At 50.7% G+C, this 24262-nt stretch overlaps 10 protein-coding genes across 10 annotated transcripts; 4 read left to right on the forward strand and 6 right to left on the reverse strand.

Moving 5' to 3' along the window:
• Positions 1-100: 100 nt before the first annotated feature.
• On the reverse strand, positions 101-2502 carry ASPSYDRAFT_439518 (uncharacterized protein). Its single transcript, XM_040846759.1, has 4 exons — positions 1829-2502; positions 1672-1775; positions 1306-1619; positions 101-1251 (listed from the first exon to the last, which is right to left on the reverse strand). The coding sequence occupies exons 1-4, from the start codon at positions 2269-2271 to the stop codon at positions 271-273; spliced, it is 1842 nt and encodes a 613-aa protein (XP_040698827.1). The 5' UTR covers positions 2272-2502; the 3' UTR covers positions 101-270.
• Positions 2503-2939: 437 nt separating this feature from the next.
• On the forward strand, positions 2940-3762 carry ASPSYDRAFT_71565 (uncharacterized protein; the record flags this gene model as incomplete). The annotated part of the gene is made up of 3 exons (XM_040850591.1): positions 2940-3222; positions 3267-3350; positions 3435-3762. The coding sequence occupies 3 exons, from the start codon at positions 2940-2942 to the stop codon at positions 3593-3595; spliced, it is 528 nt and encodes a 175-aa protein (XP_040698828.1). The 3' UTR covers positions 3596-3762.
• A 65-nt stretch (positions 3763-3827) lies between these two features.
• Positions 3828-4742, forward strand: ASPSYDRAFT_60780 (arginase family protein; the record flags this gene model as incomplete). The annotated part of the gene is made up of 1 exon (XM_040849900.1): positions 3828-4742. The coding sequence occupies one exon, from the start codon at positions 3828-3830 to the stop codon at positions 4740-4742; it is 915 nt and encodes a 304-aa protein (XP_040698829.1).
• A 59-nt stretch (positions 4743-4801) lies between these two features.
• On the reverse strand, positions 4802-6933 carry ASPSYDRAFT_158720 (uncharacterized protein; the record flags this gene model as incomplete). Its single annotated transcript, XM_040842752.1, has 4 exons — positions 4802-6326; positions 6377-6439; positions 6501-6717; positions 6810-6933. 4 exons carry the CDS (start codon positions 6931-6933, stop codon positions 4802-4804), a joined length of 1929 nt encoding a protein of 642 aa, XP_040698830.1.
• A 930-nt stretch (positions 6934-7863) lies between these two features.
• On the reverse strand, positions 7864-10399 carry ASPSYDRAFT_93049 (uncharacterized protein; the record flags this gene model as incomplete). Its single annotated transcript, XM_040852775.1, has 9 exons — positions 7864-8001; positions 8058-9003; positions 9055-9115; positions 9163-9192; positions 9241-9331; positions 9386-9542; positions 9595-9833; positions 9957-10088; positions 10151-10399. The coding sequence occupies 9 exons, from the start codon at positions 10397-10399 to the stop codon at positions 7864-7866; spliced, it is 2043 nt and encodes a 680-aa protein (XP_040698831.1).
• Positions 10400-11242: 843 nt separating this feature from the next.
• ASPSYDRAFT_34838 (uncharacterized protein) lies at positions 11243-14337 on the reverse strand (the record flags this gene model as incomplete). Its single annotated transcript, XM_040845287.1, has 4 exons — positions 11243-11686; positions 11748-12006; positions 12061-12612; positions 12668-14337. The coding sequence occupies 4 exons, from the start codon at positions 14335-14337 to the stop codon at positions 11243-11245; spliced, it is 2925 nt and encodes a 974-aa protein (XP_040698832.1).
• An 864-nt stretch (positions 14338-15201) lies between these two features.
• Positions 15202-17256, forward strand: ASPSYDRAFT_209211 (uncharacterized protein; the record flags this gene model as incomplete). The annotated part of the gene is made up of 2 exons (XM_040843958.1): positions 15202-15959; positions 16016-17256. Exons 1-2 carry the CDS (start codon positions 15260-15262, stop codon positions 17254-17256), a joined length of 1941 nt encoding a protein of 646 aa, XP_040698833.1. The 5' UTR covers positions 15202-15259.
• Positions 17257-17287: 31 nt separating this feature from the next.
• On the reverse strand, positions 17288-18825 carry ASPSYDRAFT_438481 (Fig1 domain-containing protein). The gene is made up of 3 exons (XM_040846748.1): positions 18211-18825; positions 17773-18118; positions 17288-17710 (listed from the first exon to the last, which is right to left on the reverse strand). The coding sequence occupies exons 1-3, from the start codon at positions 18701-18703 to the stop codon at positions 17320-17322; spliced, it is 1230 nt and encodes a 409-aa protein (XP_040698834.1). The 5' UTR covers positions 18704-18825; the 3' UTR covers positions 17288-17319.
• Positions 18826-19901: 1076 nt separating this feature from the next.
• Positions 19902-22255, forward strand: ASPSYDRAFT_159104 (Zn(II)2Cys6 transcription factor; the record flags this gene model as incomplete). The annotated part of the gene is made up of 6 exons (XM_040842795.1): positions 19902-20023; positions 20075-20149; positions 20196-20765; positions 20815-21003; positions 21054-21325; positions 21384-22255. The coding sequence occupies 6 exons, from the start codon at positions 19902-19904 to the stop codon at positions 22253-22255; spliced, it is 2100 nt and encodes a 699-aa protein (XP_040698835.1).
• A 1039-nt stretch (positions 22256-23294) lies between these two features.
• ASPSYDRAFT_159079 (putative GPI anchored protein) lies at positions 23295-24087 on the reverse strand (the record flags this gene model as incomplete). The annotated part of the gene is made up of 3 exons (XM_040842791.1): positions 23295-23688; positions 23755-23888; positions 23965-24087. The coding sequence occupies 3 exons, from the start codon at positions 24085-24087 to the stop codon at positions 23295-23297; spliced, it is 651 nt and encodes a 216-aa protein (XP_040698836.1).
• Between the last annotated feature and the right edge of the window lie 175 nt (positions 24088-24262).

A 24262-nucleotide genomic window follows, 5' to 3' on the forward strand; every position in this document is an offset into this window, starting at 1 on the left:
AATCTTTCGTTCAATCTGTATATATATCATTCCCAGGGTCCATAAAGCTATCAAATATCCGTCCATCAGATTAAAACGGATAGGATCAGGGGTCCACGTGAAGACTAGTTAAAAAGCTTTATTTCCTACTTCCGTAGTGTGAAATTTCTTTTCCATGAAATACCTCGACACTTTCCCGTGTAACGAGATAAATAGTCTCTCCTCTTACACTTCCCGGGATAACTAGATGCAATGCATTTACTCAATTATACTCGTAAAACCAATATATGGTCACTTTTCTGGCCAGGAACCAGGCATCTCCTCCACTGGCCGCTCGATCATATCCCAAAATTCTCCAACAAACCGATCAGAAGCCTCAGCAAGCCACATGTGCCAGTCCTTGGGCGAAGGACCGTAGGCAAATCCGATAACCCGTCGCGTGTCGTGGCACAGTTCCTCAATATTCCATGCGCTGAATTCTCTCCTTGGAGCTTTATTCATCCAGTTGTATTGCTCTGTTTCACCATAGGCAGCCAAATCAATACCAACAGCTTCCAGGTTACCTAGCCAGGTCTGAATGGCCGAGTTACAGGCATTATTCCGATCTTCAAACTTTGGTAGCGTTGACACTGAGAAATATCCTTCGAGGAACGCCAGAAGCGGAGTCATGCCATCGACAACAGCATGAACGTCGGCACCTAGCCGTAGGAGCTCACGTAAAAGATCACCATAGGAGTCAAAGGCTTGCCGTGCGCCTCTAGTGGGATCTGACACCTGCAGATCACCTTGACAAAGACCGACTCTGAATGCGGTACTATGGATCAACGTTGTCGTAGTCCAAGAAAAGTGAATCTCATTGATATCGATGGCTGCCAGATCATCCATCCCTATGATTGTCCGAATAAGCCCCGGTTCCAAATGAGGCAGGAAATATTCATGTACGACTCGAAGAGCCAGTTTTATCCGATCCAGTTTGGGCAGTTGATAAAAAGATGGGCAAAAGTGCTGTTGCAATACAGTGAATTCCTCGGGCGTGCCGAGAAAGTCGCTTAAAACATATTCGACTGCATCTTCTGCAGTCTCATAATTGACCTCTATACGTTGGAGCAGAACACGCATGGATGCGAGCACAGACGGGGTTTCCCTTTCTCTCGTTCTGTCACTCGTAGGGACTACCCGGCTGCAAACAGGTAGACGATCTGAAGAATTTGGGTCTGCTCCTTCACTCAGGAGAAGCTCAATGATCTCTTTTCTGTTTTTGCGTCCGACGAACTTAGGTATCTGTGAGTGCGTCTAATCGTAAATACTTAGTCAAAGGCTACTCACATGAAGGAGAGTCTGATCTGTGTCCCCGACCCGATCGAAAGGTGAAGCCTGCCTCGCGGCAAACAAGTCTTGCAAGCCTTGGATATTCCCAGATACCGCGCAGAGAACTGCGGCCGACTCTCGTGGAATTACACTGTAAGTTCGCAGCATCCAGTTCCATCCACTGGGGGCTCGCGTGCCGGCCACTTCTATAACTTTGGAGGTCATCCAGAGAGGCAAGCTGAGACGCCATATACACTCTCTGTGATAGGGAAAGTCTCGGCACTGCCTTTTTGGTGTACACGACGCTGTTTGGTTCGTGCAGGCTTTTGTATCTGGCTTTATATCAGGTTCACTCGTTCGACATAAGAAGACAAATAGGTATACCTTCAAGACTCACGACGGTTGTAGAAGAGGCCATTTCTGGACAACCCGGTTCATGTTGTCGTATTCTTTCGACAATTAACTGTGGCTGAACCTGAATGAGCGCTCTATTTTTATTAGCTTGACGGCCTAGTTTGCAACGCGCACTGTCACAACGCACCGCGTATAGCTTTGTTGAGATAGCATGAGCAAGCGTATCACCTTCTGTAGTCGGGACATGTGTTTGTCGATTTTCCCTTTTCGCATAACAATTTTTGCAGACTTATACGACAGACGCAAGCGGCTGGCAGGCTTCATGTCGCGGACGATATCGTTGCACAATGCCTCCAAATCCTGAGCCGCCTCTTTACAGAGTGTCAGACATTGCAGCATGTATTTGCTGTTATTCAGGTTGGTTAAAATAGGGCTTTGTGACAAGTCCTCCTCGATATCAGTCAATATGAGACTGAACAGTTCAAGTTCCTGTAGTAGTTTTCGGAGATCCTCTGGTGCATCATTTATTTGATCCCAGCAATCCCTGAGTGTAGTAATGGAGTTTCCGACCTGGACAACGACCGCCGCAAACGTTACTGCACCCGAGACGACGCCGATGACTTCTGCCATTGTTCGTTGGTCTAGAGGGTAGGCCGGTGGTCTGTACGGTTAAATGGTGGTGATGCTCAACTCTTCGAAATGAAAATGGATGTCGGAGACCACTGGTAATGGTGAAGGAGGGCTCAGTGTCTTCGATTATGCAGCTGACAGGCTGACTGCACCCCGCGCAAACATACGTGGCTCGCTTAGCGCCTTGCTGCTCAGCCTTTGCAAAGCATTTAAGGCTCAGCGGCGACCGGTATGTTGATCCCGTTGCCTGACACGAGACTTGTGGCTTGTTGAAGTACAGTTTGTATCTTCTTATGACCTCCCAGTCACTGATCGGGTGTTTTTTTGAACTCCAGGTAAGTAAGGGTGCAGTGCTGAACAACAGTAGGTTGTCACGAAAAGGAAATGGCAGAGATAGCTGCTAGCCACTAACCGTGCGTGGCCTTTGGTGTAGCGGTCTGGTGTCTCTTGAAGGGATATCTGTTAGACATGCCACCGCTCCGGTTTATGCTGTAGTCCAAGAAGACTGTGAACTACTAAATACAACGACGCAAGGCTGTCTTTTGGCCCCTCTAGCTTGCGCCCTATAAGATAAACGTTCTTGTCGCCGACCGCCTGCACTGCCCCATTTAGCACATATAAGCCTCTCCAAACACAGAACAAGCATCCCATCCGTTTCGACACTCACAATGCCGGAGAAATCCACGAAATTGCCATCGCCCTCTGCACCCGCCGAGGAGGTCCGCGCCTATATCATCCAGGTCCTGGTCACGAAATACAGCACCCCAGTCGACATCGCCGAGAGGCACGCCAGTAAATGGGAGATTGGCACATTCTCGCAACTGACCAAGGCGTCGCAGCAAAACCTCTCAGATATATTCAATAGCAATGTTGGTCTATGTCTGTACAACGCACTCCAGGACGATTTGTACGAATGGATCGATCAGCAGCCGTCGGCGATTCTTGCCAAATGTATGTTCCTCTTCTGGCGTCATCGCTGCACTAACCTCCTCCAGATGCTTTCCAGATATCGGCTGTGATCCTGGCATCCGTTCTGCTCCTCGCGTTTTCTTGGTCACAGGGATTGCCAATTGCGAAGGGTAAGTGCAACACCCACTTCGATCCGATTCCCCTTGACCTCGTCCACGGTGCAATGACTGCTGATTATATGAACTATGCTCTAGAATGGGCTTCGTGGGCGTTTTCACCATTCCCTTGGTTCTTCTTTAGCGGTTCCACGGCCTACTACATATACAAGCACGGCTTGAGGGGGGCCGGTGTCGGATTCGGCGCCATTCTTGCTTATGTCGCACTGGTTGTTGGTTTTTGCGCTTCTCTTGTATGATTGCCGATACAAGGCATATTCCATATTCAGCTTAGTATAGCACACAAGATCCATGCGCAGAGCCAATTCCAAGTCGTCCTTGTCAATACCCGTTCGGCTTTTGAACAATGGTGGACACTTCGCTTCAACTCCACCTTAGTCAGTCTCAACGCAGTCAATTATTAATACCACCTTCACGCTCTTCAACTTTGAGAGAGAAGCAGTGAACTATCCCTAAAGGAAGAGTCAGAACATGCCTGCCAACGCCATCCGCATCATCTTCTCGCCCTACCACGTCGGCCTGCGCGACCACCGCGTCGGCAACGGGCCGCACCGCATCCGGGCATCCGGGCTCGAACAACAACTACACAACCTCGGAATCCCAACAGACCTCATCACCGTCAAATCCGTAGACGACCACGAGGGCGAAATCGGGCGCAGCTTCGAGATCATGCGGCGCATCTCCACAGCCGTCCAGGAATCCGTTGCAGCAAACCGCTTCCCGCTGATCCTGTCTGGGAACTGCATGTCCAGTGCGGCGGTGGCGTGCGGGCTGGAAGAACAAGATAAAAGGAACCTGTCGTATGTATATTTCGACGCCCATGATGACTTGGACTCGCCAGACGTGAATGAGAACGGGTACTTTGATGCAATGGGGTTGTCGATGCTGCGCGGGGAGAGCTGGAAGACGCTCATGCGCACTGTGCCGGGCTTTCACGGGGGCTTTGACGGGGGCTTTGAGTTCAACCGCCGCTTCCTGTACTGTGGATTGCGGGACCAGTCGAGTGTGCAGAGGCAGAGGGTAATTGATGCTGGGATGCAAGCTATCTGGGGGAGCACCGAGGGCGCGAAGGTTGACTTTGTAGGTGAGCTGAAGACAAGGCTGGCACAGCAGTCTTACAGCCCGGCGCTGGTTCATTTGGACCTTGATGTCCTGGATGACTCCTACGGGAAGGTTAATAGCTATCCGTCCCCTGGCGGCATGTTTGAGGATGAGCTGATTGAGTGCATGGGACTTGTTCCGAGGATGGCGAGCGCAAAGTCATTAACGGTGTGCTCCTTTGATCCCAATGCCGGCGATGGGGATAGGATTGCTGGTATTGCAGCTCGTGCGATTACAAACTTTGTCAATAGTCTTCTAGATACGGGGGCATTGTGTATATCCTAGCTGCAAGATATGAAACCTTCCTCGTATGTACAACTTACTATCACTCAGCAGAATTGATCTTACAACTTCATCGAGCGGTGCCCCGATGCCACCGCAGGGAGCTCCTCTCCCCAGGCAATGCGGCAATCCCACCGGACTGTCTCTTCAGACACATCACTGGTCTTGCGAGGGTACACAACATCTCTCCACGCCGTATCCCCTAAGCCCAGTTCCCCCTGTAGCACCCACCTCCGCGCAATCTCCGTGGTGACAGCATCCCCGTCCCTCTGCGCATCCAACACCAACAACAGCCCATTCAAGATCCACGCAAAGCTGAACATTGCTCTTCGCCCATCAGCCAGAATCATCGACCCCTCCATCGACTGAATCTTCCCCTTAAACACACCCCAGGCTTCGGTCAGCGCTTCCCTGAGCTCACCAGCACCCAGCAACCGCAGCACACGCTCAACCCACCCAGCAAAGACAGAGAAATTATTCCCTCTAACCAGGACCCTCACAAACTCACTCGCAAGCACATTCGTTGTCCCCTCCCAGATCGAATTGACAAGCGTGTTTCTCAGAATCCGCGAGATATTGAACTCCGGCTCGTCCGCCTCATCCATATAGCCCACGCCGCCCATCGCCTCCTGACACTCCTGGATCCCGATAATCGACATCTTACTCACAACAGCTTTCGCAAGAGCCGTCAAGCACCGGAAGACAACAGTCGCCTCATTTCCAGCCTTTGGGAGATGCTCCAACTTCGACCGAGAGTCCGAGGTAACGCTGCCATTCTCAACAACATTCATCACAGCGACCGTGAAAAACCCAACCTCCATCGCAGCCCGATGTCTCCCCTCCATATCCGCCGTAAGCCTCAAATGCATAGGGATAAGCCACAGCGGTTCTCCGACCGTCGTGCGCGCCCTCGCAAACCCCTTCGCGATGCTAATCGCCCGCCGCCACGCGCCTAGCGAGCCGATGAATGTATGCGCCCGCGTGATATTCAGCAGCGGCGCAATAGTCTGCACGCCCTTGTCGAGGTCGCCGACGAGATGGGCGCGCATGTCGTGGAGTTCGAGTTCGGCGGTGGGGAGCTCCTTTGTGCCGAGTTTGTTTTTCAGTCTGTGGATGCGGACGCCGTTTGTTACTTCTCGTGGGTTTCCATCCTGGTCTTTGTCTCTATTTGTCGTTCGGAGTGGTGCTAGGAATGTACTCAGTTTCCCGGATGGGGTTGTCTTTGCGAGTAAGAGGGAGACGTTTGCGTCTGTTGCTGAGGAGAAGAACTTGAATCCGCGGATGAGATATTCGCCGCCGTCGACATCGTTTGGCGTCGCGGCTGTTGCTGCGTTCGATGTAAGGGGCGAATGGAATGCCCATGTCTCCGTGTTCTGGACGTCGCTTCCGCCTGCACGCTCCGTCATCCACTGTCCGGATGTCCAGAGGTCGTCGCCCCGGGAGAGAAGACGGGCTAGAGTCTTCTGGAATGGATGCGACGGAGGGAGTTTCTTCCTTGCTATCTCTTGCGTGAGGATCAGGGCGGCGCCGTCTGTCATGCTTATTGGGCATGAGGCGAGACCGGAAGAGGGCGAGTACAGGTAGTTCCTATATCAGTCAATATCTGCTTTATATCATATGGAAGGGTGGAGACATACACGGCATACTGTGCAAGTCTTCTCTCGCGACCATACGTAGGTTCATATCCGAGCGCGACAACACTGCGTCCTTAATTAGCCAATTCCAATTCCGTATCCTCTTAAAAGGCCAAGAGTAACGAACCCATGCCCTCCACCCCACTTTGTTAACCTCTTCCACCCCTCCGTCGTAACCAGTTTATCCACATCATATCGCTCTCCCCAGACATTATGGCCCTTAACGTACGGCTGGTTCTTTTCGGCGTCGGCGCTCCACTCGCGGATCTGCTCAGAGACGGCCTCGCCACCCAGCCGGACGAGCTGGGGTTCGAGCGTGGTGAGGTGCTGGGCCGAGAGGTACCCTATTCGAAACACCTAGTTAGCGTTGTCTGAATATAAAGAGATAAAAAGAAAGAAAGAGCGGGAGAACGAAAGAAACAAGGGAAAGGCGTACAGTCCAGAATCCTCCGTAGACTGGGGTCGGAGGTATAGCTGTTCGCCAGTGGGGCGGGCTTGGTGATGTGTCCCGTGTTTGCAGTAGCGGGTGTTGGTGTATTATCTGTAGACTTTGGTGACATATTGACGAGTAGAGTTAATCATGCCACTGAATGGCTCAGGATGGATTAAGCAAAAAGAGCGATGTAGTTGAGAAGTTGTAAGTTGTATCTTCGGTCATGCGCCAGAAGAGAACTGGGGAACCGAGGTTATCAGGTTATCAGTGTGGGGAAACGGGTCTGCATATGTCATATGAATGTACTACCCATGGTGTATAATTTTATTCATACATCCGAGGCTTCAGAGCGTTTTCTGTACTGTTCATCTGGCTATACTTCCATCAGGTCCGTCTATATCGATTAGTATTACTCACGCGATACCCCGGTCTTGGTGTACACCGTAAGCACTAGCAGATGCACCAACCACTCAAAGTGAACAATGATCACATCTTGCATTGAAGAACTGTGCCAATACAGCTAGCTCGCAAGTATATTCAAAATCCCTACATATATCTTCGGTTTTAGGTCATCGCAAACACCACATCAACTCAACCATCAGCAAGCCCTTCCTCATAGCAAATCCTTCACTCGTACATATATAATCTACCAACACAGCTCCTCCCTTCTTCCACAACTCTCTCTGTCCAACTGCGAACAGAACCTCACCCCCTCACTCAACTTCCCCGTCATCGCACACCGACCGACTTTCGGTACAGCCGGCCAAATCTCCACTCCAGCACTCGCCTCCTTCTGCCGATGTTCCATAACCCTCTTCCTCAAAGTATCGTGAAACCGAATCGGCCCGTTCTCCTTATCTGGGTGGTATCCTACTTCACCTGGTGGTGCAAATGCAATGTCTCGAATTGAATAACGCATAGTTATGCCGCCATACCACGCAGCCCTTACCTCATGGGTTTTTAGCGGTATCATTGTATACTGCAATTTGTGACGGAAATGCGGGATGCATTATCTATTTGCCTAGGTAATCTCTTTAGCAGAACAGTACAGAGCTTCCTATGTCGCTGCCAACCGGATATCATGTAAATTGCGAATCTTCCGCACCACCTTGTCTGGATTCGAAAGATCAACAAATGCCCACCTCCCACCTCTGACTACTTTCAGCAGAATCCAGACGCCAATGAAAACCAGAACCTATGAGCATGTAAAGTTAAACCTATCAATAGTTGAGGTTGGCGGGAGTCACTTACGACAAGGTATGAGGAGAGGAACGGAAATGTGTAAAACCGTCCCCAAAGCGACGCTCCGTTGGCAACTATCAGGATGAATAAACATCCGATCAAGGCGATATAGGCGAGTACTGGCTGCAAAGGGCTGCGATATAAGTAATCATTATACTCTGCTTCGCAAAAGCGACGGACAAGGGGGATTCCCTGCGCCTCAAGGACGGATTGATGCCGCCGAACGCAATAGTAATAGCGAATGAAAGCGAGAACCTCGCACGCCCACACTATGACAACCGGTACACTACCCATCTGTGCAAGGATCTCGACGAACATTCCTATCGGGGTCTCGGTGCTGGTGCCGCCACTCAGTTGGAGGTACGGGACCCAAAAGAAGGCAGCAGCACTAAAGACCATGGCTCGAAAGGGAACTTTGCGGGAATTGGTGCGGCCAAACCAGGCGAGAATCCGGAGATGCCAGGGCTGCCCTTTGCCGCCATCCAACCGACTAGTCAAGCCAAATAATGTCCGCGATGCGACGTAGAGGTTTGTCCCTGCGCAAGTCAAACAAGTAAACACCAAAAAAGCGTTGAACACGTGAGCTAGATGAGGGATTTCAGATTCATTTGCGATCGCTACAAATGCAGAGGTAGTGAGCGGGAGGCAGTCGCGTTCATCGCCGGCCTTCTCGGTCCAACTGAGCCGCGGGAGTCCACAATGCCGCCAATCGATATCGAAAGATATAAGTAGACCGCAGATCGAATAGGCGATGGTCGCCAGAAGGGAAATGTACATCGAGGAAAATTTGACAGTATTTCCAATAAGCGTGTCAGTCGAGCGGCGCGAAAGGTCGGATTCCGCCCTGGCGTTGCTTCTCCTGCGGGCACGATATGAGTAAGGGGCAGACTCGAGGGCTGACGCCGCTACGATCTCAACTCCAACGTATGCAAATGTAGCAATTGATAGGCACATTCTGCAGGTGTCAGTATGACGGCGAGACGGGAATGGCAAGTGGACTTCCTACAGAAACGCAATTCCCCAGTTACCGGCAGCTTTCTCGTCGAATGGCTTCGGTGTCGACCAGTCTATCAATATTAGCATGGGTCTCAGTATTGGGGGGAGCTTAACATACTATCGACGCCCAGGTATCCCTCACTACCAGCTATCGAGGTTAGTCCTTTCAACCCGCATGAGGAACACGATTTCTAACCTCCAGCGTTGATTGCGATTAGAGCAACAGCAATAACCACAAGACATGTTATTTTGAGACTGCCAAACACCACTTCAAGAGGTCCGTAAATCTTAACTACCCGTTAGCATTCTTGGCCATGCGAAACACGGAGAGGGTTATGTACCTCGATCCCCGCCGAGTTTATCAACACCAAGATAGCTGGAACTATGGTATAGATAACTATCCCATCGATGGCCTTGCTAGCATTGGCAGCAGTCCAAAAATCTACTTCCGCGGCGAGCGTCGCTATAAGTGCCCCAAAGCTCACGGAATAGGTGAACCTGCAGTACGAGTCAGAATTTTAGAGAACACCGATCCAGATATGAGGAATACCAATAGGCAATGCCGACAGCAATTCCAAGTTCAGGATCCACAAACTCGGTAACATAAACCGAAAGAGCACCTGGAATTGGCCATATACATAGCAATTCGGTAATGCATTGCATCACAGCCCAAGACAGAAGCCCGACAAGTAAAAAAGAGAGTAGCGCTGCCAGGGGACCCGCGAGTTCCAGAATCTGCCCACCGCGCCAATAAAGGCCTGTTCCAAGGGTACCATTGACTGTAATCATCTATCGGTCGTTAGACATTGGAAACGGCAGGGAGTGCGACTCGCGCATGGTCAGTTGGCCGAGGCACAAATTCAATTACACGGCCTCGAAACTGACGACTACTTCGCGGGTTGGGGGACATACAAAAATGTGAATTCCTCTCAGCTTCCTGTTGACCGTTCGACTGGCATTCGGCGTCACATACAAGGTCTTCGCCGCCTTGACATTAAACTGGTCGACATTGTCATGGTTTCGAGATGGTTGCCTTCGGGGCGTCTGAATCCGAGCAATCGTTAGTTCAGCCGCCGGTACCATGCAGCGCGGGTTGTGATTCGTACTCTATCTGCAATGGGTATTCGACCTGGGACCCAGTCGGGAACCCAGCTCGGCAGCTCCTGTAACTCCGACATTTTCTGGTTTCGCGCAGACGTGGCTAACGTGTCCGCACGCTTTGGCAAAGCATGGGGTACTTTATTAAGGGGACTGACAGGCAATATAGCACGGCGACAGATGACCATCGCCTCGCGAGCCAGCCGCCACAGTTGCTGCAGAACATCATCACCGAACGCCGAGAAAATGACATTCATGGGAAATGCGCCATCTCGTGCGGAGTGAAAGGAATCCTTCAGCCGCCCAACTGGCAAGGGTCTGACCTTAGCAGGGAAAGGATTGGCGCAGCAAAGACGCGAGAACCCTTGGCCGTCCAGTAAGACACTGTAGATTCAAGACGGAAAGTGACATCTGACCGCTGGCGACGGCTGCTGTAACCTATCACTCTCTTTTCTTTTTCTCCCCTTGGATGTCATCTTCGCTGACGTGGCAGGTTAACAGCGCACGATCGCCTGGAGGAGGCTCTTTGGCCGGACTCACCTTTAACCTTCAATTCATACAACAGGCGGGGCCAAGGGGTAGCCGATGTCTTGCATCCTTCTATCGCCACTGATAAGCCCTAGGCCGACCGATCCCGTGTTGACCATTAGCTGAGCTCACCGTCAAAGGAGTCATGATAGACCAAAACGTCAGTTCTCGTTACATTAAGCGATGGCGTCTCGAGCAACTTTTGAAAAGCCTTTTCCCAGAAGTCCGCGAATTTTATATCCGAGTATATTTCATGCACCTCCTTCCCCGGTATCGGGTTGACGAAATGCTCATTTAACAGATGATAGAGGACGAGTGGGTATTCACCGTTCCAAAATTAGTTACGGAGGTGAGTTTCCCAAAAGCGAAAGAGGAAAAGACAAGCGTCTGACGAAGGATTCGTGTTGGTTAGGAACAGCTAGAGTGCGCCCTGTCCCATCGAGCCCCGACCGGTCGCGCCCTGCTGACTGTGCTGACGATCTATAGTACTGTCCAAGACAACGACTGATTTGCGAACGAAAGAATGATAGGACAGTTCTGACTGGGATGTACTGAACCATGGCGTTATGTCGCTACTGGTGCCCCTCAAAACCAACTCTATGGATTGCGCGCTGGCCACTCCCGACGACTGACGCAATCAAAACACTCTTCCCATTTGTCTCGTTGAGCAGCCTTGCAATGAACTGGTCGTCGTCCGCTAGATCCGGCAGGTGCGCCAGCTCCCTGGTCTGGACCTCGTCATCGTTCGATCGTGGTACTGTCATCTCCACCAGCATCATTCTATAGTTTGCCGATTGCCTGGCCACCGCGTACAATCTGTTGTCTTCGGATTCTTTCAATAGCTTCACGATTCGATAGTTTTTGATATCCTTCCGAATAGGAGTGGCCAAATCACCGGCTATCAGATTATGTATGTGTAACTGTTTCTCTCGTGTCACAACGGCACAGGTAGCAGCCTCTGAAACAAATGGTGAGAAGGTCGTAAATAGACGGGCAGTGGTACTGCTGTCGAGCCCCTTTTGTCAATGCAGGTCAGCCCTGATAAACACATTGTGCAGAAAGGAAATACCAGCTCACCAGTGGCTCGATGGGTAGGAAGTGCAGATCCTTGGTGGATATGTTGACATGAACAACGTAAACCCTTTTCCTGCTCTTTCGGACCGTAAGCTCGGGTCGAACGACAAAGTACACGTCTTCTTCGGTGCTGAACAGCATTCGGGCTATATTACGGGCTCGCCACTCCAGCGGGCACTTCCACCAAGTGTCGACATAAATGTCCGGTAGTTCATCGAGGACGCACCTCTGATGGGCCACTTCTCCAACGGTGCGTGTGTCCCTACGAGAACGTGTCAGCAATGGGCCCTTCGATAGCGGTCAACAAAGGACGCACAATCTTCTTGATACCCTCCGAAGAAACTCCGAAAGACGGAAAATCAGCAAAGACCCAGGGTTGCGATCATCATCGCTTGATCTCACAACGCATGCAAGTGAACGGCTTTTTGGTGAAATGGCCAGTTTGCTGATAGCAGGCTGTGGCAAGTCGACGACGCGGAGAATTTTGAGCCCACCATCTCTCAAGTCAAAAATATAGCACTTAAATTCGACAGTCCCGTCAGTAACCCCGTTGTACGCAATGCGCCTTGAACGATTTCTCACCTGAAAGGTGGCACTCGTTGTAGAGGCAACCAGATACTTGTCGGTCAAGCGGAGGGTGTTCCAAAAGCAAGCCTCTTTGTCTATCGTGTACTGAGAAGCAGAGGTTATATCATGCGAGGTGGTGGAGTTTAGGGAATGTTTCGAGTAAAGTAAGATTTTGCGGTCTGTCCAGTATGCGACGAATGAGCAATCTGGGGAGATTTGACAGCCCTTGAACGCTTCAACTTCGGACAGACACCACGTCTCTGCTGTGTCATGCACCATCTCTGTTGGTTTTGGACTTATCCTATTTCCATCAGCATTTAGAAGTCGAGCCTTATACTGATAGTAGAGCTTCTTACCTTGTCACGACCTTGTGTCGGATGCGTTCACCTCGTGGCTTCCGGGATGGTTTCGCCACTCCAGGGCCAGCCAGCAGTTTCATGTAAGACTTGAAAGTGTCCTCGAGCATAGATTCTACCCTTTTCGCATCCTGCCGCTTGCGTTGATCTATCTGTAGGACATGATTCTCAACAAATTCCAGAGCAACCTTCATCAGATGTCCTTCCTCGTGACTCCTGCTGCTTGCTCTGCGAACAAGATCCCCGTGTGTCTTCTTGATTGCCGGGTTTAACGTTGCAGCCCTGAAGCCGCGAGACAAAACAAAAAATCTGTCAGAGCCAGCCCCGTCATCGTGTCTCAGCCGTTCTGCCGTGTATTTTCTCAGGCCCTCCCTTCCTTCCTCCATATGCGTGAAGACTACGCTCAAAACGCAGCCAAGAGACCACACATCACTATGTGTCTTCATCGTGGGCTCCGGCGAAACTGACTCCGGAGCCAGGTACGTTCCCTCCGCTCTTCGATTTTTCGTTGGTGCTGTCGACGGATCTTCTGGCGCCGAGCGCCGGATAAACCAGCTCGTGACATCCTTCTCCTTTTCAACTCTCTCCTGAGAATGTCGGATTTTCATGCGTGACATGCCAAAGTCACTAATTTTCCAGATCGTGGATATTTCGCCATCTGTGCCAGTCTCCCTGAAAATCAAAATGTTGCTCGGTTTCAGGTCCAGGTGGTAGCAGACTAAATGCGCCATATCCCTAGTTCTCATTTCGCGGTGAAGGAAGTGAAGTCCTCCGGTAAGGCCGATGGCACAGCGTAAGACTTCCATTCGTTCTTCGATGCTGTTAAAGCGTGCTTGATGGAGCTCCATCATATATTGGCGGAGATCACAGATTGCAAGCGGCATGAAGAGACTGTACACAGACGGCCCGAACGCGAGACTGCCCATGTTGTTCAAGATGTTAGGGCAGGTCGAAGCAGAACTTGCAAAGATTTGCTCCATGATTTCTCGCTCTCCCGCAGCGTCGAACTCGCTGCTCAGCTCGTAGTCTTTGCGCGCTATTTCCAAGGGCTCTGGGTTCACAGTCTTGCGAACGGGGTCGTAGAAGTGGCCCTTTGCTATTTTCACCCTGAATACATGTCCAAAAGACCCCTTGCGCAGGCTTTGCTCTTCCAGATATGGGAGTCGTCGCTGATTGGTATCCTCGATTCTCGTTTCCTGTCTGTTCCGTATTACCACCGGACAGAAGTACGCCTGCTTTCCCAAAAATTTGTCGGTATCGACCTGGTCCCCATTGAAGATGTCACAAAGGTCTTCCTGGCCGATAGGCAGAGATCCTGCAACAATCCCCTGCCTACTGCTTGGTGGCTGGTTGGCAATGAGCTTGGTGGTGACAGTTCTCGCTGTTGTCATAGAGCATCCCGCGATGATTAGTACTGCAAGGAATGGTTGAAGTCGCCTCTCTTTGACTCTGGTAATCAGTTCATCTTCCGTGGCGTTGAATTGGACAAGGGCCGTCTGGTCGGAGTCGAGCAAGCTACGGAAGAACCGCCGGAGTTTGTCTGCGTGCAATACCTGCTCAGCCGTCCCATCAGGCGCGAACCGAAGAGTCTCGTCGTCCTTCCTCTCCAAGAGAGTGTAAACCTCTTGATAAACCTCAGTGTGGAGCTTGTCCTGCGAGCGCGGTGCCATCGTGATAACCACGTTGAAGGAAAATTGTACATCACTGGGCGCTAGTATGGCAACGCTCAAGAATTTTGAGAGGCTGAGGCCGGAGGCTCTCGTCAGGTTGTCACATGTTAGTTGATTAGCGCTGTATTTCTGGAGTACAGCCAAGACAATGAGACGCTTTCAAGGCTTTCGTGTTTCGCTGGAGTTGCTTTTTCGTATTGCTTTTGGCGGGGTTGGTGGACATTGCCCAATCCCATAGAGGACCCCGACTGAGGCTAGAGACCCCATCCTGGTTTGACCCTTGGCCATTTCAAATCAACAGGTGTCTAAGAAGTAATGGTAGGGATTGTTGCAGCTGATGACTCGATGAGAGTTGAAGAAAGCAAACCAAAGCTCACGACAATGGCGAGTCACCTGATCCCTTCCTCGCGTCTACAGATGAGTCAGCCTGGCTATTCCTTTTCTTTATGCAGAGTGCAGAGTGCTCTCTCAATCATATTTTAAAATCATCATTAGAGCTGTTAGCAAATGATCTGCCTTTGCGTATTCAGTATTTTCTCTTCTAGTATTCATGCTGTACAACAGTGGGTACTGCCTAGTAGATAGGCTGCGAGAGACCCTTCGGTCTGGGGTCCACGGGCTGTTTATATATTTCCATGGGAGTCTACTCAAATAACCTTCTGTAGACAACCGCAAGGAAATCGGGCAGCATGACGCCAAACAATCTAGCCCAGGCGCCCGGCGCATTAAAGTTATGAAGTAAATCATTAGATAGAAAGTAATCAGACCAGGAGCGATAAAAGCGCCATAGTGCGACACTACGTGCTTCTCCTTGACGAGGTGTCTTTCCATGGTTGCTTTTTTTTTTCCGAGCGGGGTGAATCGTGATCACTTGTCAGCACCAAAGGCGGAACACTCAAGCTCACTCTTGGACCAGAAGAAAATGGCCCAGGATTTCATGACGACTCGAGAAAACTTCGCCAAAAATATCAAACGGTTGTCCACAGCTGTGCCCGGATATGACCAGCTCTCCCGTGGGATAGAGGGGGATGTGCAAGTCTCACGCATCGATTTCGCTGATGAGGGGTACGGCCGACCTTGCCAGTTGGCCAACAACCGCACTCTTGCTGACCCCCAGATGTTGTATCAGTGGATAACTGGAGATTTGCAAGATACAACTACTCGATATGTGCTGATAGAAGACCTTGACACCAGCGTTTGTTATACGCTGGGAGCGGCCTTTGACATAGAACCGCAGTTCTTCCTGGACCATATGAACAACCAGCTCTCTATGTTTTCTCCATCAGAACGCGACCATCGCATCCAATGGAATACCTGGAATCTTTCGCGCCAGTACATGTCATTCCACTGGTACCGACCTGTTTCTCGGTCCAAAGCCTCCAAAAATGCGGACAGACGCAAGGAGATCGACAGGCGATATGAGAGAGTGTTGCACGTCGGTTCGCAAGTCAATGAACTAGGAGAGGCCATCGATGTCTATACCATTAGGGTGGTGCGTGCCGTGTCAAGTATCCTCCGTCCTGAGTGGGACCTGTCTACGTTCAATACGGCCACCAAGGGTCTCGCTGCAATCGAGGAGCGCGTCTCAATATACCAGACAAGAGTAAACAACTGCCAGTATTGTGAGTGGAATGAACCGAGCCGATTGCCATCATCTAGGGCTGACCTTGCGTGCCAGATATCGTCTTAACTGACGCGATTCCGAGCGCACGCAAAGCAACGTGGAAACACTATGGCAGCAAGCCGGAAAACCGCTACATCTACCCTAATGACGCAGAGCTCGAAATAGTGGACCTTTATCAGACTCTGGTTCCTCGCTTCACCCCGGCTATTACCGCTAGGACGATTACCAGCCTGGACAACAGGCAATTAAAAGAAGCCTATGAGACCATGCCCTCGACCATGCAATGCCTTTTGAGAAACTCGGATCCTGCAAACCAAATATCTACCACAAACCTCGGACCTTCCAATCATCTGCCGTTTGCCCATCTTTTCGGTATCGTCATCTCCGATACCCTGGGTCTCCTCCATCTCCTAGACGCTGTTCAGCGTGACATCGTGCAGACGACAGCATCTCAGGACTCCCAAATTGCCAATATACTCAGCAAAAGAACAAGTCTTGCTACATTACACGCGCAGCTACCACCATTAAGCAGAGATCTCCAGAAGACCTTGAAGGAACTAGCTAGACGAGGAAAATACGAGACGTCGCAGAATGAAAGTATTGCCAGTCTAGGAATAGACTTTGAGAAGACGATTCAGGGCGTCAGGGAAGCTTCAAATGCAATCACGGGCACTCTGCAGTTCATAGAGAGTCATCGCGCCATCCTCGAAGCCGAGAACGTTACACGCCTGACCGAGCTCGCCTTTCTTTTCATTCCACTATCATTCGCCGCATCTCTATTCTCAATGCAGGTTCAACCACTCGCCGATCCTGTGCCTGTCGGCCATTTTGTCGCGTTCGCCTTATCGCTGAGCACGGCTACTTATGCCCTCCGCCTCGTCGCACGCAGCGCATGGGTAAGTCGGCAGAAGAAAACCATTCTGGACTCGATTCGCGCCCGCAGCTCCATCTCACCCGGTGCGCCAATTCCGAACACGGCGATCTTTGCTTGGATTTATGCTCGGATAGGGCCAGCAATAGGTCTGATATTGGCTGTCGGGTGTTTTCTGACCCCTCTGGTTGTTGTCATCTGGATACGCCAGCTGGATGTGGGGCTCAAGATTGCACTGACTCTCTTGTTTGTTGTTTTCATGTCCTTTATCATTGCGGTGGCGGTTCTAGCATCGCCCGGCCTGCGCAGGAATCTGCGACAAGGGATGCACATCGAGTGGTATAATCTTGCAGAGGGTGCGCAGCAGGACGAAGGGGTATCCCTGCAGGAAAGATTTATGAAGTGGACAATAGGAACAAAGTAGTAATAATGTACTTTCGATGTTGCTATGTGGCGATGAAGTATATAATCCCAATATGCAACCTTCTCACGCGTCATATTCATCATCGTCCGTCAGCTGCCTTAGCAGCATCAGATTTACAAGCATCACTCCCAACCCTAGAACTACAAGGCAGTTGGTCCCGATGGCTACCCACCCTAATGCCATTGCTGCAGTGCCTACTCCCCCTTTGATTGCACCGTTAAACGCAGCCTCTATGGTGGCAGAGTGTGCTACTACTGCGACATGCTGCCAGAGAATAGCAACCAGTAGGAAAAGCGTTGTCAGTACATACAAACCCAGGATAAATGTAGATACTGCCCGAGATGGGAAAGGCTTAACTTCAACTTCTTCGCCATCGGGGGTAGTCTCCTCGTACCATGTGGGAAATGTGCTGAGGCCGCAGAATCCTATGAGCATCAGGATGATGGACATGATTCTATACTCATCAGCTTAATCATTCCTCAAGATATAATATAAAGGCGCAACCCGGCGACGTACATTATCACGGAAACTATGACTTGATCTTGAAAGTTATCCGCAACAGCTAGCACATTAAGCGGGTCTTGGTGATCAAGCACCTGTTCTGCAAGGTCCTTGGCTTTGGATCGACAAGTCCAGCTTGAAGGATTACGTTCTGAGTGACCTGCCATGCATACCCCAAAATAGCCTACTCGCACGTCGAGACTAGCAGTAGAGCTGGCATTTGCGACGACTGTGTAGAACGAGGGGTTGGTGACTGCTCCCCCGCTGTCCAGGTTAGAATTGGAGACTTGATGGTGGTAAGATAACTGGAGGAGGTATATGCGGCGCATTCGATGTGAGGAGCAGCCCGCTACCAAGAGACCTGAACGCGTATCAGTACCGACGATAAACGCATGTGGTAGTGTAAAAAGAATATATATATATATATATATATATATATCATTATCAACTTACATAGCAGTATAATCCCCACGATGCTAATACCCATTAGTGTGTGGTGGTACGCGATCCTCCCCACTGGTAAGAACCTCCGGATTTGGGCCCATGCGGCGCTCCAGTCCCAGTTCTGGTTATTACTCTCCGCGGAAAGATAACTGGTGCTGGTCCTGGAGGATCGGCCAAGCATACTTGTTCCCTCGCCAGTCTCTTCCACGACGTCGACATCCTCGTCTCCCTGCACGGCCTCTTGACCGGCCTCCGGGTCACTGCCATGGTCTGCCCGTGGTTTCTCGCTCTGCTTTTTGCTCCTCCATTTGGTCCTCCATTTTCGATCGACGCGTAGTTTTTGCAACAGAGGGAAGGACGACGACGGTGGTGGTTCGGCGTGCGCGAAGGTTTCAGCCGCGTCCGGATTCAAGTTCCCTGCTCGTGGCGGGGTCGATTGGGGGCCAACCTCAGACTTTTCCGACTGAGACTGAGAGTGCAAGTGTGAAACCGCGGTGTCCATCCTTTTAAAGCCCAGGAAGGTCGACTTCACCCGGAAAAATTGTTAACGTGGTGCCTAGTCTCTCAATGTGTATCTGATTAAGTGTTATGCTCCTCTTGCAGGCATGTTGCAGCACCTGCATTTCAGCTGCCATTGCTGAAATATTCAGCCTCAAAACGAACTAACCAGATACTGCTTCCCACGTCAGCCATGGGACCTTTTCTGCCTGAGGCACAAACATCCGCTCGTTGGTTGGTTGGGCCAATCAGAGCACGACCCCACTGCGGATTGCACCGCGTCGGCCCGCGGGGCAGAATATCTTTATCTGAGATACCTTTTTTACTATAATGAAGTGATTCAATCTAATCCTTTTCTGACTCCTATGTACTAGAGGGTCTATACATGTACTGTGGACTTGGATAATGCTAATGACAAACATTCTTATGACGTAGAGTGAGGCTGGGACTTATGTCTTCCTGGATTGTGCCAGGGCAATATATATTCCGTATCGGTAGATGTGAGGAGGCAAAGGTATTAAGCGTGAAGTTTAATCAATACCAGGGTATTTCCCATGATGTCGAAATAGGGTGAATCTCGAATTATCCAGGGGCACATTTTCTTCAGTCGGAGATAATTAGCGATAAACACCAAAACCACGGTTAGTCCGCCGGTTGGGTGGCTCTAACCTTTAACGCCACTCATAGCTGGTGACTATACGTCTATAGAATGGGGCGAAGTTTGGGCATGTGGCTGGATAGTTCCCGTGAGTAATAAATCTGGACAACGTATGGCACTAACCGGCTCTATAAACGCGAGTGAGTGGCTCTGGTATTATATTATCAAAGTAATAGCCTTAACTAGTAGTTCTGAACCGCAACGCGGTGTCGGTTTGTTCCAATACGATCGGTCGAATGTGGCTGGACCAACTTCTCTAGTGTCGACTTTGCAGAAATCGCGCGCTGTAACCTTGAAGTATCGGGTACTTCCTAGAGTATCTCCGAAGCTCGGGCAGAGTGACGGCCAATCAAATACGGTCATCTCAGTCATCTCTAGCGCGGCCCGGCTCGGCGATAGTGCACTGGAGCCTGAAAGTGATGTACAGGTTGGGTGTGACTCGTCCGCCTTAGGCCCCCCAGATTTGTCAGCCGCGCGCACTTTCCGTCGACTCTTTCAGCTCCAAAAGCCAGCAGCATCCTCGCCATCGAGGCCATCGAGCAAGATGGATACTAGAATCAGTTCATCGACAGCTAGACGACAGACGGGCGCGCTGGCAGCGTGCGAAAAATGTCGCATCCTCAAGGTGAAATGTGTTCGCCATGAAGAAGGACAGCCGTGCTTGAAGTATGTCGGTGTAGCCAAGATGCTAAGCATGACTCTAACCAACACGAACAGATGTGCCAAGGCACAGATCCAGTGTATTATTCCACAACCCAGGGAGCGGGCGCGCCAAGGACGGCACTCGCAACCGTAAGTGCCAAGGGAACGCTGCTCTAAGCAATACTGACAGACCTAGACGACTGGCAGAGCTGGACTCCAAGCTGACCCATCTCCTTGGTCTTCTCTCGCAACCGAAGGGACCGCCAAGTCTCCACGAAAGTCAATCTGTCAGCAGCTCTGGACTGTCAGTAAGCGCTGACTGCGTGGAGGTTGAGCCCAGCCAAAGTCAAACACCAGCGAGATGGATAGCCCATGAGCCCCTACCAGATCTGGATTTAGATCTGACTGGAATGCTAAATACCGAGTATAGTCTAGACACAGTGCCAACGCAATCTACCAACATAGACAATGCCTGGATTACAAACCTGGGCCTCAGCGATGCTGTCCTCCAGCACCTCCTCGACAACTTCCGAGGCATGGACTATTATTTTCCATTCGTTATAATCCCGGCCAGCTGGACACCCACATCTATGGCCGAGGATAGACCGTTTTTATTGCTTGCCGCGGTCACAAGCGCTGCCTCAATGTACCATTACCTGCAGCAAGCGCTCATTGACGAGTTGAAAGAAGTCCTCAGTCGTCGAGTCGTTATGGCCGGTGAGAAGGATTTGGATCTTCTTCAGGGGCTACTTGTTCATCTTGCTTGGTTGGTCTCCCGTGTTATTTCCCTTTACGACCGGAACTGAACGACCTAGGTTCCATTTCTGCTTGGACCCTCGGAGCCAGCAAACTTTTCAATATTCGCAAATGGTAGTTAGTATGGTTTTTGATCTCGGTTTAGACCAGAACACTCCCAATATGCTTGCTCAACAATCTCAGCCGGGAGACTTGCATAGCCGGGAAGCGCGGCGTGCCTACTTGGGGTGCTTTTATATCTCTAGCGTGTAAGTCTGCGCTTGAGGTTATGACAGGTTACAGACTGACAATATAGTAGTATCGCAATGGCTACTGGAAAACCAAACAATCTTGCTTTCTCTGAGGATGTCCTTCCGTGTGCTACTATGTTGCAAGGACAACAGGAATTCGGTACCGATGCGTTGCTATACCCAGTGATAAAATTACAACAGTTTATCCAGGAGGTTTACGAGACGTATCGGCTAGGGAACGACCAAATCTATGGGTTTCGGTTCTATACACACACAGAGCGACTTGCGGCGCGGTTGGAGGAATGGTGGACGTTTTTGACAACAGAGCTTCGCCAGACTGGTAGCTTTCCCAGCCTTTATTCTTCGTTTTTGGGTTGACTAACCCACGCTTTCTGTAGCCCTTCTGAGGAACGGATACCACGCAGTCAAAATTCTAATCTACGAGATGGGCATTGTCTATCGATATGGACGGGGACGACCGACTTCCCCGGGGCCTGCGAACTCAGCTTCGCTTCAATTTTCACAGGTCACCCTCAACCTGACGAAATGTGTCACGTCTGCCAAAGAATATCTTGATTTATTTATTGCGATTCCAACGGGCGAGTACAGCAAGCTGCCTCTTGCAACGTGGTACCAGGCAATCCTCTCAACAATGGTTCTCTACAGGCTATGTATCGGACTCTCGGATATTCCTGATTGGGACGGGCGTGTCGCACAAGAGAGTGTTAATCTGGAACAATATCTCGATGAGCTGAATAGTCGTCTACAGTTGGTCGATGGAAAGCCGGCGACAGAAACCCAGTGTTCCCCCGCAAATTATCTCTTTACAATGTTTCCCGAAATCCTGGACAGCGTAAAGACCTCTTATATATCAGCAAAGCAGCGCTCTAATCATAATAATGATGGAAGCGATCCGCATCGGAGCTTGGGTGGACATCCCACGAAAGGCATGCCATCTTCCACTCGAGGCCCATACCGGTGTCCTGGAATGCGGAATCTGCGCCGCGACTTTCTCACGGAATCTATGGAGCAATCTGAAAGACGGGGCTATATTGCTGCAGAACTTGAGAAGATCGAAAACGAGAAGCTGTGGAGCGATGTTCTGGTGGCTGATGCACTGGCTAATCTAAGCAATTCGTCCTCTACGGCCCACTGGGATCATACAAGGCAATCTCATTCAGGAAAGACATGCGTGGACACCTTATTCCCAGACGAATCGTACCGCTGCGGAAACACAGTAAACAACCCATCCGCATCTCTCGGTTCATAGTCCAGCGATAGTGCAGCCTGCACAAGAACATCGAGCCCAAAATTCTCCTTGATCCAGTGCGCAACCATATCCATCCCAGCAATCGCACCGCTCCCAGTCCATACATTCCCATCAACAATCCACTTTTTCTCTCTCGTCCACTTCACAGCAGGATACCGGGACTTGACCCAGTTATACTCGAGGTTATTCACCGTCGCCCTCCTGCCATCCAACGCCCCCGTGCCAGCAACAACCGCCGACCCAGTGCACGTTGTGAAAAGCAGGTTCCCTGCAGAGACATGGCGACGGATAAGTTCCGCGTATTTCTCAGGGATGTTCGAACGGGCGGGGCTGTCGCCGCCGATTAAGAGGATATCCACCTCCGGGACATCATCGACTGTGGTAGTCGGCACAAGCGTGATGGCGCTGGTGAGCAGGTTCACCGGGCTAATTGTCTCTCCGATATGGTAGAAGACAAACTCGGGTGCCTTTTCGATTGTCTTGGGGTCGACAGGGATGTAGAAGCTAATCCCGGTCATCAGTCTCTTGGTGGCGGAGTTGAGCAGGTCGCATGGTCCGATTACGTCGATGGCCTGGTAGTCAAAGACCAGGCAGCCGATGTGGATTGGTGCCATTGGACTGGAAAGATGATAATAAGTAGTGGCAGTTGAATGTTTGATGTTGATATCGACTACGCAGGACACTACAGTGCGTTAAATACTTTGGGTTGGAATCGCGGAGCGGGATTCAAACATGGCTCCGTCCAAGATCGCGGACTCAACCACTGGGCAGCGGACGGTTTCTCGTCTTTTGAGTGTCCGTGGTTGGTAATCGTACTTTACAAAGTTGCTAAACTTGTTCCAAAGCGCAACCCATGTTGCATAAACTTTCTACTATGTTCCACGCCTTAGCCTCCTACCGAAATAAACTGAATTGAAGATGGAAATACCAAATCATTATTATTAATAAAATCAAATTATAGAATTATTAATATACATACCACCTCCTTCCAGAGGATTAATAACATTAAAACAAGCCTCCTCGGCCTAGTCATTAGTATCTAGAGCAGGGAACCCATGACAGCAACCCCAACAAGCCCCAAAGCACTCATAGCCATAACCCGACTCGCAGCTCCCGTCTCAGTCGGCTCATCAGAATCCCCAGTCTTCGACGCCGCCGCACCAGAACTACTGCCCTCAGAAGCAGAAGCGGAACCGGAACCAGTCTCCTCAGCCGAGGAATCAGACGAACTCGAAGTCGAAGACGCCCCAACAGTACCCGTAAGCGTCGTCATATGGCCGGCACTGGTAACAGACCCCGCCGTAACAGTGACAGGCATGTAATTCACCTTCGTAGTGGTCGTCTCAACGCCAGGGAAGTTTGCGTCCGGGCCGCCCATGCTGTGGGTGCACACCGCGCGTGAGTTTGAAACGGTGCAGTTGGCCGTGAGATGGCTGTACATGAATCCACATATTAGCACGAAACTATAAAGAAGAAGGGAAGGAAAGGAGAGGACGTACAAACGATCGCCATCATCCATCATATAAGTCGTGGCCTTGTCGCCCGCGACGACAGTGATGCCGGGACCCATGCCGCATTCATCACTTTCTGTTCCAGGCGGGCAGTTGATGCTGTACGTAGTAGCAGATGCATCCTGCAGGGCAGATCAATGCCATGTTAGCAAAGCCTTGCTTCTTTGTGGGTCAGTCGATCAGATCAGGTCAACCCACATTTCCGACGATCGAGGCGGCGAGCGGCTGCTCACCTGAGCCATAGATGAACATGGACGTGACGGTGCTCTCTGCGTAGGCGGCAGAGGCCAGGGCGGGCAGGAGGAGGGACTTGAGCTGCATTTTGGCAGGGTGTGGTTATTTTGGAGAAAGAATTTGAGAATAAACACTGGAAAGAAGGAACCGGACGCGGAGGGGAATAAATAGAGCCAGGGGCGAAAAGCAGAAAACCCTTCAGGGACCAGGCCCGGAAATTCGGATCGAGGCGCAGCAGGAACTAAAGCCAAAGCAGCTAGCC

This window comes from Aspergillus sydowii, assembly GCF_001890705.1.
Source record: "Aspergillus sydowii CBS 593.65 unplaced genomic scaffold ASPSYscaffold_12, whole genome shotgun sequence".
Lineage (NCBI taxonomy): Eukaryota > Fungi > Ascomycota > Eurotiomycetes > Eurotiales > Aspergillaceae > Aspergillus > Aspergillus sydowii.